The sequence below is a fragment of the Eretmochelys imbricata genome, chromosome 6 (assembly GCF_965152235.1).
Source record: "Eretmochelys imbricata isolate rEreImb1 chromosome 6, rEreImb1.hap1, whole genome shotgun sequence".
Taxonomy (NCBI): Eukaryota; Metazoa; Chordata; order Testudines; family Cheloniidae; genus Eretmochelys; species Eretmochelys imbricata.
This window is the reverse complement of record NC_135577.1, coordinates 13431549-13444514: the sequence shown is the minus strand read 5'-3', so window position 1 is coordinate 13444514 and position 12966 is coordinate 13431549. Positions and strand designations below refer to the sequence as shown.

Genomic DNA, 12966 nt, shown 5'->3' with positions numbered 1-12966 from the left:
AAGAACAAATGCACATAACCTCCACTGAAACAAAGCTCTGTGAATATTCTGTGGCTCCATAACAACAGGCCCATCTCAAGACAGCAGCATTTGAAGTTTTCATGCTTTCATGGGCTGTGCCAAACACAGATAACATTCATAATTTGAAATAAAAAGTTCTCAAGATATACCTGTGTTTGCCATCTGCTACAGGTAGGTTGTATGGGGCACCGTAACCTGACAGTGGCCAAATCCAGACCCTTCAGCAATGAAACCCGTCCCAACAGTTTAAATCTGTCACTGTGCACTATTTCCTTAGCTGCAATGTCATGTTCCACTCCGCTTACCTCTCTTTCTCTTTCTGGTTCCTTCTGGCAATCATGCAAAGAAGCAGGAGATCGTTGGAGCAGGTCTGGGGCCTGTGAGAGTTGGAGAAAAAAATGTTACCAAAAAGGCCAGTATCGCCACAGGATTTTCCTCACACCCCCTTGCAAACACACAAACAACTCCCCTTAAATACACAGAGCGACAGTCAGATGAGATGGAAGACGGGTGAAGGTCCCCTCTCCTCCGTGTGCATCACTTGAGGCTGGAAAGGGGTTGCAGACCTGTGGAAGGTTGCAAAATACCCAAGTGTCACTTTACCCTTTTTTACCTGTGGTTCTGGTTGTGGTTTAGAAGCCACTGTTTCACCAGTGCGGGGAGGAGGCTTCTGCTGAACCTTTGAGAAATGGAATGACACATTTTGAATAAGCCTGAGACAGATTGATAATGTTCAACCACACATGGTTAGGGAGCTGACAGGTGCGTACAGGAAGTTGGAAGGGGAAAAGAGGCTGGGGAATGACTGGCTTAGAGAGGCATGTAGTTTAAACCAGATGCGAAGGCAATACAATGGCCATGTGTGCGAGTACACACAGACACACGCACACAGAGAAATATCTAGTTAGATTATGTGGCTATCGAAAAGGAGATATCTGTCTAAGGAAGCCAGTAACAATGGCACTGAAAGCAATAAACGATTATGTCATTTGACCTGGCCGGCGACAGACTCTTCTCAGAGGGGCGGGCTGAGGTGAGCTAAACAGAAAATTGTGGGGGCTTTGGCCCTCTTTCCCTATTCCTATGTTAAAATGCATAACAGTTAAAGTGGGCAGAAAGGGGAAATGAAACTATCCTAAAAAGAGAAAAAAAAAAAAACTTTATTCATGACTGAAGAAGAGATGTCATCGAGAGATCATGGGGTTTTAGATAAACTATTCATGAATAACTAAACCAAGAATATAAACTGGCTCTTACTAGTTTGCCCAGGAATTTCAGAAAGAGTTACAAAAGGGGCGTAGCTGTATTGTCATCAAAATCTGAACACTTTGAGGTCTCTATAATCAGAATTGTTAGAGGGACTGGTTTGCTTGTTGATGGCATTGTGATGGGAAAATAAGTTACCCTCGCTTCCACCTGCACTCCATACACAAGTTCAATATCCTTTTTGGGGAATTTCCTCATCCTCACAAGCCTTACTTCTGATCTCATTATGCTAAGATGTGGGGTAAATGCAGCCCTTAATCCCATTGTAGGCCACGTCTACACGGTAATGTTACATTGATTTAATTTGTTCCCTCTAAGAACAGTGATTTAACTATATAGGACTAAAGTGTATTCACATCATTTGGTCTTCCTAATTCAGGTACCATTCTTGTTAAGCCTTCTTTCCACACAGTTTTGCACTTATTCAAATGAACCACTCAGTATTCAAGTGGTGCTATGACCTGGGACTGTTGTCACGGCACACTGAGGGGTGTGAGGGACAGGAAAGACATGTTGACCTCTCTCTCTCTTATCCAAACCCCCCTTCCCTTAAACACCCAGAGGAATGGTCAGAGGTGATACAGATGGAAAGGGAGTAGAGCTCCCCTCTTGTCTTACTGACTCACTTGGGGCTGGCAATGGGTCACTGACCTACTGAACGGCTGCAGAATTCCCAAGTGTCACTTGCACCTTTTTTTTACCTGTGGTTCTGGTTGTGGTTTAGAAGCCACTGCTTCACCAGTGTGGGGAGGAGGCTTCTGCTGAACCTGTGAGAAATGGAATGAGACATTTCAAACATGCCTGAGACAGATTGATAAAGTTCAAAGTGACATTGTGATGGAACTGAGAGGTGCACACAGGAAGGTGGAAGGGGAAAAGCAGCTGGGGAATTACTGTGGCTTAGAGACGCATGCAGTTTAGTCCAGATGCAAAGGCAATGCAATGAACACATGCGTGAGCACACATAGACACCTACACACATAGAAATATCCAGTTGGATTATGTGGCTATGGAAAAGGAGATCACTGTCACAGGAAGCTAGTAACAACGGCTCTGGAAGTAATAAACAATGATGTCATTTGACCGGGCTGGCTACAGACACTTCTCAGTGGGGCTGGCTGAGGTGGGCTCCACAGAAAACTGGGGGGGCCTGTAGCCCTCCTTGCCTATTCCTAGGTTAAAATGCTTAACAGTTAAAGTGGGGGGAAAGGGGGAATGAAACTATTCTAAAAAGACAAAAAATAACTTGTTTCTTGACTTAAGAAGAGATGTCATCCAGAGGTCGTGGGGTTTTAGACAAAGTATTCATTAATATCTAAACCAAAAGAATAAACTGGCTCTTACTAATTTGCCCAGGAACTTCAGCAAGAGTTACAAAATTGGATAGCTGTATTGTCATCAAAATCTGAACACTTTGAGGCCTCTAGAATCAGAATTGTCAGAGAGGGATTGGTTTGCTTCTGATGGCATTGTTATGGGAAAATAAGTTACCCTAGCTTTCACCTGCACTCCATTTTCAAGTTTAATATCGTTTTTGGGGAATTTCCTCATCCTCACAAGGCTTGCTTCTGACTTCATGATACAAAGAGGTGGTGTAAATGGAGCCCTTAATCCCATTTCTGGCCACTTCTACATGGTGATGTTACATCGATTTAATATGTTCCCTCAAATAACAGTTTATTAACTATATCGGACTAAAGTGTATTCACATCATTTGTTCTTCCTAATAGAGGTACCTTCCTTGTTAATCCTTCTGGCCACAGAGCTTTGCACTTATTCAAATGAACCACTCAGTATTCAAGTGATGCTATGACCTGGGACTGTTGTCACGGCACATTGAGGGGTGTGAGGGACAGGAAAGACATGTTGACCTCTCTCTCTCTTATCCAAACCCCCTTTCCCTTAAACACCCAGAGGAATGGTCAGAGGTGATATTGATGGAAAGGGAGTAGAGCTCCCCTCTTGTCTTACTGACTCACTTGGGGCTGGCAATGGGTCGCTGACCTACTGAACGGCTGCAGAATTCCCAAGTGTCACTTGCCCCTTTTATTACCTGTGGTTCTGGTTGTGGTTTAGAAGCCACTGCTTCACCAGTGCAGGGAGGAGGCTTCTCCTGAACCTGTGAGAAATGGAATGAGACATTTCAAACATGCCTGGGACAGATGGAAAACATTCAACCCCACATTGTTAGGGAGCTGGGAGGAGCACAAGGAAATTGGAAGGGGAAAAGCGGCTGGGGAATTACTGTGGCTTAGAGAAGCATGTAGTTTAGTCCAGATGCAAAGGTAATGCAATGCAAGTGCGCGCGAGCATACAAAGACACACGCACAGACAGAAATACCAAGTTAGATTATGTGGCTATGGAAAAGGACATCAGTGTCTCAGGAAGCCAGGAACAACGGCACTGGAAACAATAAACAATGCTGTCATTTCACGGGGCCTGCGATAGACTCTTCCTAGTGGGGCGGGCTGAGGAGAGCTAAACAGAAAATTGTGGGGGCTTTGGCCCTCCTTGCCTACTGCTAAGTTGAAATGCTTAACAGTTAAAGTGGGAAGAAAGGGGGAATGAAACTATCCTAAAAAAGGCCCCAAAAAATTCTTGTTTCTTGACTGAAGAAGAAGATGTCATCCAGAGACTGTGGGGTTTTAGACAGACTATTCATTAATAACTAAACCAAGAGAATATACTGGCTCTTAATAGTTTCCCCAGGAATTTCAGAAAGAGTTACAAAAGCGGGGTAACTGTATTCTTATCAAAATCTGAACACTTTAAGGCCTCTAGAATCAGAATTGTGAGAGGGATTGGTTTGCTTGTTGACGGCATTGTGATGGGAAAGGAACAGCGAACAGCAGAGAGGCTAACAGAGAGGAGTTTGCCTGGGATCTGCCTGAGAGGAGGTTCGCTAAGGGCTGCATTAAGGAGGCTGTGTTGGTGAGTATCTGAGTGTCTGTTGTGGGGACAGTTTGACCGTGTGCTTGATTGTTGGTTTGAAAAGTGTGAATTGGGAGTGCTTTGTTCCAGGTGAGCCTTGAGTGAGCCTGACTGTTATAAAAAGCCAGTCAGCTGCGGACCAGCTGTGCGGCGAGCAGCAGAGCGGCTAACAGAGGGAGTTTGTCTGGGAGTTTGCCCGGGGAGAGCCCACTGAGGCTTACATCTTGACGGCTTCTCTGAGTAGTTACTACAACTCCTGAGGAAGCTCGTAGAAGGAAGGTAATATGGATGGGGAGCGTTCAGCTGTTGTGACCTACAGTGGATGTGCCATGTTTGTCTTTCTTCCACAGGAGAGAAGCGACTTTTTCTGAACAAAGTGAAAGCTGGTCTCCATATTGGAAGAGACGGTTCAAGGTCTGGAGAAACAAGTATCGACCCTGCGTTGCTTAAGAGAAACTGAAGATTTCCTGGACAGATGTCAGGATATGCTTCTACGGGCACAATGTTCTGAGGATTCAGAGTAGGCTGCACTGCGGGGACAAGAGGACAATGAAGAAATTTGGCAGCTTGTGACCTCCAGAAGAAGAAAGGGGAGTGTCCATGTACCAGCAATGAAGATATAGGTAAGTAACCGTTTTCATGTTCTCTCCACAGGTACTAATGCGGAGAGTGGACTAGATGATACATCTGAGGGAAGGGAACAGAAGGAGACTCCGCCGATTGGAAGGCATGAGATGCCCTGTCCTAGGGATGGGGGTTCCACGACCACCACTCCCAAGAGAAGGAGGCGGGTGGTGGTGGTTGGGGACTCTCTCCTCAGGGGGACTGAGTCATCTATCTCCCGCCCTGACCGGGAAAACCGAGACGTCTGCTGCTTGTCAGGAGCTAGGATTCATGATGTGACGGAGAGACTGCCGAGACTCATCAAGCCCTCAGACCACTACCCCTTCCTGCTTCTCCATGTGGGCACCAATGATACTGCTTGCATGGATCACTGCAGACTACGTGGCTCTGGGAAAAAGGATAAAGAAGTTTGAGGTGCAAGTGGTCTTCTCGTCCACCCTCCCCGTGGAAGGAAAAGGCATGGGTAGAGACCATCGAACCCTGGAAGTCAACGAATGGCTATGCAGGTGGTGTCAGAGAGAAGGCTTTGGATTCTTTGACCATGGGATGGTGTTCCAAGAAGGAGGAGTGCTAGGCAGAGATGGGCTCCACCTATCGAAGAGACGGAAGAGCATTTTCACAAGCAGGCTGGCTAACCTAGTGAGGAGGGTTTTAAACTAGGTTCACTGGGGGAAGGAGACCAAAGCCCTCAGGTAAGTGGGGAAGTGAGATACTGGGAGGAAGCACAAGCAGGAGCACGCAAGAGGGTAGGGCTCCTGCCTCATACTGAGAAAGAGGGACGATCAGCGAGTTATCTCAAGTGCCTATACACAAATGCAAGAAGCCTGGGAAACAAGCAGGGAGAACTGGAAGTCCTGGCACAGTCAAGGAATTATGATGTGATTGGAATAACAGAGACTTGGTGGGATAACTCACCTGACTGGAGTACTGTCATGGATGGATATCAACTGTTCAGGAAGGACAGGCAGGGCACAAAAGGTGGGGGAGTTGCATTGTATGTAAGGGAACAGTATGACTGCTCAGAGCTCAAGTATGAAACTGCAGAAAAACCTGAGAGTTTCTGGATTAAGTTTAGAAGCATGAGCAAAAAGGGTGATGTCGTGGTGGGAGTCTGCTATAGACCACCAGACCACGAGATGAGGTGGACGAGCTTTCTTCTGGCAACTCACGGAAGTTACTAGATCGCAGGCCCTGGTTCTCATGGGAGACTTCAATCACCCTGATATCTGCTGGGAGAGCAATACAGCGGTGCACAGACAATCCAGGAAATTTTTGGAAAGGGTAGGGGACAATTTCCTGGTGCAAGTGCTGGAGGAACTAAATCGGGACAGAGCTCCTCTTGACCTGCTGCTCACAAACTGGGAAGAATTAGTAGGGGAAGCAAAAGTGGATTGGAACCTGGGAAGCAGTGACCATGAGATGGTCGAGTTCAGGATCCTGACACAGGGAAGAAAGGAGAGCAGCAGAATACGGACCCTGGACTTCAGAAAAGCAGACTTTGACAACCTCAGGGAACTGATGGGCAGGATCCCCTGGGAGAATAACATGAGGGGGAAAGGAGTCCAGGAGAGCTGGCTGTATTTTAAAGAATCCTTATTGAGGTTACAGGGACAAACCATCCCAATGTGTAGAAAGAATAGTAAATATGGCAGGTGGCCAGCTTGGCTTAACAGTGAAATCCTTGCTGATCTTAAACACAAAGAAGAAGCTTACAAGAAGTGGAAGATTGGACAAATGACCAGGGAAGAGTATAAAAATATTGCTCGGGCATGCAGGAGTGAAATCAGGAAGGCTAATTCACACCTGGAGTTGCAGCTAGCAAGAGATGTTAAGAGTAACAAGAAGGGTTTCTTCAGGTATGTTAGCAACAAGAAGAAAGTCAAGGAAAGTGTGGGCCCCTTACTGACTGAGGGAGGCAACCTAGTGACAGAGGATGTGGAAAAAGCTAATGTACTCAATGCTTTTTTTGCCTCTGTCTTCACGAACAAGGTCAGCTCCCAGACTACTGCACTGGGCAGCACAGCATGGGGAGGAGGTGACCAGCCCTTTGTGGAGAAAGAAGTGGTTCAGGACTATTTAGAAAAGCTGGACGAGCACAAGTCCATGGGGCCAGATGTGCTGCATCCGAGAGTGCTAAAGGAGTTGGTGGATGTAATTGCAGAGTCATTGGCCATTGTCTTTGAAAACTCATGGCTATCGGGGGAAGTCCCGGACGACTGGAAAAAGGCTAATTTAGTGCCCATCTTAAAAAAAAGGAAGAAGGAGGATCCTGGGAACTGCAGGCCAGTCAGCCTCACCTCAGTCCCTGGAAAAATCATGGAGCAGGTCCTCAAGGAATCAATTCTGAAGCACTTAGAGGAGAGGAAAGGGATCAGGAACAGTCAGCATGTATTCACCAAGGCCCAGTCATGCCTTACTAATCTAATTGCCTTCTATGACGAGATAACTGGCTCTGTGGATGAGGGGAAAGCAGTGGACGTGTTGTTCCTTGACTTTAGGAAAGCTTTTGACATGGTCTCCCACAGTATACTTGCCAGCAAGTTAAAGAAGTATGGGCTGGATGAATGGACTATAAGGTGGATAGAAAGTTGGCTAGATTGTCGGGCTCAATGGGTAGTGATCAATGGCTCCATGTCTAGTTGGCAGCCGGTATCAAGTGGAGTGCCCCAAGGGTCGGTCCTCTGGCCAGTTTTGTTCAATATCTTCATAAATGATCTGAAAGATGGTGTGGATTGCACCCTCAGTAACTTTGCAGATGACACTAAACTGGGAGGATAGGTAGATACGCTGCGGGGTAGGGATAGGATACAGAGGGCCCTAGACAAATTAGAGGATTGGGCCAAAAGAAATCTGATGAGGTTCAGCAAGGACAAGTGCAGAGTCCGGCACTTAGGTTGGAAGAATCCCATGCACCGCTACAGACTAGGGACCGAATGGCTAGGCAGCAGTTCTGTAGAAAAGGGTCTAGGGGTTACAGTGGACGAGAAGCCAGATATGAATCAACTGTGTGCCCTTGTTGCCAAGAAGTCCAATGGCATTTTGAGATGTACAAGTAGGGGCATTGCCAGCAGATCGAGGGATGTGATTGTTCCCCTCTATTCGACATTGGTAAGGCCTCATCTGGAGTACTGTGTCCAGTTTTGGGCCCCACACTACAAGAAGGAAGTGGAAAAATTGAAAAGAGTCCAGCGGAGGGCAACAAAAATGATGAGGGGACTGGAACACATGACTTATGAGGAGGGGCTGAGGGAACTGGGATTGTTTATTCTGCAGTAGAGAAGAATGAGGGGGCATTTGATAGCTGCTTTCAACTACCTGAAAGGGGATTCCAAAGATGATGGATCTAGATGGATCTTTTCTCAGTGGTAGCAGATGACAGAACAAGGAGTAATGGTCTCAAGTTGCAGTGGGGGAGGTTTAGGTTGGATATTAGGAAAAACCTTTTCACTAGGAGGGTGGTGAAGCACTGGAATGCGTTACCTAGGGAGGTGGTGGAATCTCCTTCCTTAGAAGTTTATAAGGTCAGGCTTGACAAAGCCCTGGCTGTGATGATTTAGTTGGGGATTGGTCCTGCTTTGAGCAGGGGGTTGGACTAGATGACCTCCTGAGGTCCCTTTCAACCCTGATATTCTATTCTATGATTCTATGATAACCTAGCTTCCATCTGCACTCCACACTCATGTTCAGTATCCTTTTTAGAGATTTTCCTCATCCTCAAAAGCCTTACTTCTGATCTCATTATGCTAAGAAGTGGTGTAAATGCAGCCCTTAATCCCATTTTAGGACACGTCTACACGGTGATGTTACATTGATTTAATTTGTTCCCTCTAAGAACAGTGATTTAACTATATAGGACTGAAGTGTGTTCACATCATTTGGTCTTCCTAATAGAGGTACCTTCCTTGTTAAGCCTTCTGTCCACACAGTTTTGCACTTATTCAAATGAACCACTCAGTATTCTCGTGGTGCTATGACCTGGGACTATTGTCATGGCACACTGAGGGGTGTGAGGGATAGGAAAGACATGTTGACATCTCTCTCTTTTGTACAAACCCCCCTTCCCTTAAACACCCAGAGGAATGGTCAGAGGTGATATAGATGGAAAGGGAGTAGAGCTCCCCTCTTGTCTTACTGACTCACTTGGGGCTGGCAATGGGTCACTGACCTACTGAACAGCTGCAGAATACTCAAGTGTCACTTGCACCTTTTTTTTAACCTGTGGTTCTGGTTGTGGTTTAGAAGCCACTGCTTCACCAGTGCGGGGAGGAGGCTTCTGCTGAACCTTTGAGAAATGGAATGAGACATTTCAAACACACCTGAGACAGATTGATAAAGTTCAAAGCCACATTGTTAGGGAACTGAGAGGTGCGCACAGGAAGGTGGAAGGGGAAAAGTGGCTGGGGAATGACTGTGGCTTAGAGAGGCGTGTACTTTAGTCCAGATGCAAAGGCAATGCAATGCACCTGCGCGCGAGCAAACAGACACCCACACACATAGAAATATCCAGTTGGATTATGTGGCTATGGAAAAGGAGATCACTGTCACAGGAAGCCAGTAACAACGGCACTGGAAGTAATAAACAATTATGTCATTTGACCGGGACAGCGACAGACTCTTCCCAGTGTGGCAGGCTGAGGAGGGCTACGCAGATAATTGGGTGGGCTGTGGCCCTCCTTATGTATTCCAGTGTTAAAATGTTTACCAGTTAAAGTTGGGGGAAAGGGCGAATGGAACTACTCTAGAAAGACAAAAAAAATCTTGTTTCTTGACTTCAGAACAGATGTCATCCAGAGGTCGTGGGGTTTTAGACAAACTATTCATTAATATCTAAATCAAAAGAATAAACTGGCTCTTACTAATTTGCCCAGGAATTTCTGCAAGAGTTACAAAATGGGGTCTCTGTATTGTCATCAAAATCTGAACACTTTGAGGCCTCTATAATCAGAATTGTCAGAGAGGTTTGCTTGTTGATAGCATTTTGATGGGAAAATAAGTTACCCTAGCTTCCATCTGCACTCCATATTCAATTTTAATATCCTTAATGAGGAATTTCCTCATCCTGACAAGCCTTGTTTCTGACCTCATTATGCTAAGAGGTGGTTTAAATGTAGCCCTTAATCCCATTTTAGGCCACATCTACACGGTGATGTTACATTGATTTAATTTGTTCCCTCTAAGAACAGTGATTTAACTATATAGGACTGAAGTGTGTTCACATCTTTGGTCTTCCTAATAGAGGTACCTTTCTTGTTAATCCTTCTGTCCACAGAGTTTCGCAATTATTCAAATGAACCACGCAGTATTCAAGTGGTGCTATGACCTGGGACTGTTGTCATGGCACACTGAGGGGTGTGAGGAACAGGAAAGAGATGTTGACCTCTCTCTTTCATATCCAAACCCCCCTTCCCTTAAACACCCAGAGGTATGGTCAGAGGTGATACAGATGGAAAGGGAGTAGAGCTCCCCTCTTGTCTTACTGACTCACTTGGGGCTGGCAATGGGTCACTGACCTACTGAACGGCTGCAGAATTCCCAAGTGTCACTTGCCCCTTTTTTTTACCTGTGGTTCTGGTTGTGGTTTAGAAGCCACTGCTTCACCAGTGCGGGGAGGAGGCTTCTGTTGAATCTGTGAGAAATGGAATGAGACATTTCAAAGACACCTGAGACAGATTGATAAAGTTCAAAGCCACATTGTTAGGGAACTGAGAGGTGCGCACAAGAAGGTGGAAGGGGAAAAGCGGCTGGGGAATGACTGTGGCTTAGAGAGGCGTGTACTTTAGTCCAGATGCAAAGGCAATGCAATGCACCTGCGCGCGAGCACACATAGACACCCACACACATAGAAATATCCAGTTGGATTATGTGGCTATGGAAAAGGAGATCACTGTCACAGGAAGCCAGTAACAACGGCACTGGAAGTAATAAACGATGATGTCATTTGACCGGGCCGGCTAGAGACACTTTCCAGTAGGGCTGGCTGAGGTGGTCACGGATTCCCCGGGCGATGCTCTGGAACTGCTCCCCATGAAGCCAGTCAGGACTCTGGGGAAGTCTCCTTTCTGTGAGCAGCCTGTCTTCAGGACACAAAGCTCACACAGCTTCCACCTTTCTGGGTCTGACCTCGGAGCATTCAGCATCCTCTGCCCCTCCGTGCGCTTCCCCCTGCGAGTCCGCCCAGGTGGGGTCTTGGGGAAGCCAGAGAGTCCTGAACCCCAACTCTGCAGTCAGACGTGACTCTCAGCCAGCCAGTAAAACAGAGGTTTATTAGACAACAGGAACATGGTCTAAAACAGAGTTTGCAGGTGCAGAGAACAGGACCGCTCAGCTGGGTCCATTTTGGGGGGGAAGTGAGCCAGACAACCACGTCTGCACTTCACTCCATGTCCCAGCCAGCCCCAAACTGAAACTCCCTCCAGCCCCTCCTCCTCTGGGCTTTGTCCCTTTCCCGGGCCAGGAGGTCACCTGATTCCTTTGTTCTCCAACCCTTTAGCTCTCACCTTGCAGGGGGGAAGGGCCCAGGCCATCAGTTGCCAGGAAACAGGGTGTTGGCCATTCTCTGTGTCCAGACCCCTGCACACACCTGCCTTCTAGGGCTCTGCAATGATCATACACCCTTATCGCACCACCTAGATACTTAAGAACTGCATAGGGGAAACTGAGGCACCCCCACACTATTCAGAGGAACCACTAAGAACAGTCCCACTTCATCACATCTCTCTCCCCTTCGAGATCGAACTGAGCGGGGTCGCTTTAGCCAGTGACCTGGGGAAGTTCGAAACCACCAACGTTCCCATGGATGCCCCAGCATCTCTCCTATTCCTTTGTAGGAGTTACATCAGGCCCTTCCAGTTTCAAGCCCTCCCTTAGGTTGGGGGTGGTCGATAGCACTCGCAGACCGCATGTGGGAAGGTTTATGTGGCCCGTGCCCTTTGGCCACCCCAAAACCACAGATGGTCAAACTGGGATTGGGTCTTCTCCCCAACAAGCTGGCCAAACACAGCCACTTGGTTATAGGACTGTTTAACTTTCTTAACAGCTTTCACTTCTTCTGAGACCTTCTCAAAGCTATCCACACTGGGTCTTTCAACAGGAAAGTCAGTGGATCCATTCACAACAGAAAATTTCTGGCCATTAGGAACTGAAACTTTCTTGATTAAATCACTTTCACACCCTTCAGTTGCAGTAAACTGCTTGCAAATACTCCATGAGGATTCCTTTCCCTAGGGCTTTTCTATGCAACAATTCACCCCTCACAGAAATTCTGCTCTTACCCTCTTTACCTAGGGCTTGCTCGAGAGGAACATTTTCCTGAGCAACAACAGACTCTTTGGGCCTGTAGGCCTCCTTGACTATTCCTAGGTTAAAATGCTTAACAGTTAAAGTGGGGGGAAAGGGCGAATGAAACTATTCTAAAAAGACAAAAATATCTTGTTTCTTGACTTAAAGAAGAGATGTCATCCAGAGGTTGTGGGGTTTTAGAGAAAGTATTCATTAATATCTAAACCAAAAGAATAAACTGGCTCTTACTAATTTGCCCAGGAACTTCAGCAAGAGTTACAAAACAGGGCAGCTGTATTGTCATCAAAATCTGAACACCATGAGGCCTCTAGAATCAGAATTGTCGGAGAGGTTTGCTTGTTGATAGCATTGTTATGGGAAAATAAGTTACCCTAGCTTCCACCTGCACTCCATACTCAAGTTTAATATCCTTTTTGGGGAATTTCCTCATCCTGACAAGCCTTGCTTCTGGCCTCGTTATATTAAGAGGTGGTGTAAATGCAGCCCTTAATCCTATTTTAGGCCACGTCTACACGGTGATGTTACATTGATTTAATATGTTCCCATGAAGAGCAGTGATTTAACTGTATCGGACTGAAGTGTGTTCACATCATTTGTTCTTCCTAATAGAGGTACCTTCCTGGTTAATCCTTCTGTCCACACAGTTTTGCACTTATTCAAATCAACCACTCAGTATTCTCGTGGTGCTATGACCTGGGACTGTTGCCATGGCACATTGAGGGCTGTGTGGGACAGGAACGAGATGCTGACCTGTCTTTCTCATATCCAAACCCCACTTCCCTTAAATACCCAGAGTAATAGTCAGAGTTAATAATGAAGGAAAG

General features: G+C 46.4%; 1 protein-coding gene across 1 annotated transcript in view; it reads right to left on the bottom strand.

The window, feature by feature from the left end:
- Positions 1-12572, bottom strand: part of LOC144266441 (uncharacterized) — a 49474-nt gene extending 36902 nt beyond the window's left edge. The window contains exons 1-6 of the mRNA XM_077819894.1: positions 12513-12572; positions 10404-10469; positions 3341-3406; positions 1989-2054; positions 635-700; positions 327-398 (exon numbers count right to left, since the gene is read on the bottom strand). Coding sequence (XP_077676020.1) covers positions 327-398; positions 635-700; positions 1989-2054; positions 3341-3406; positions 10404-10469; positions 12513-12572 — 396 coding nt within the window. The remainder of the gene's footprint in view (positions 1-326; positions 399-634; positions 701-1988; positions 2055-3340; positions 3407-10403; positions 10470-12512) is intronic.
- Between the last annotated feature and the right edge of the window lie 394 nt (positions 12573-12966).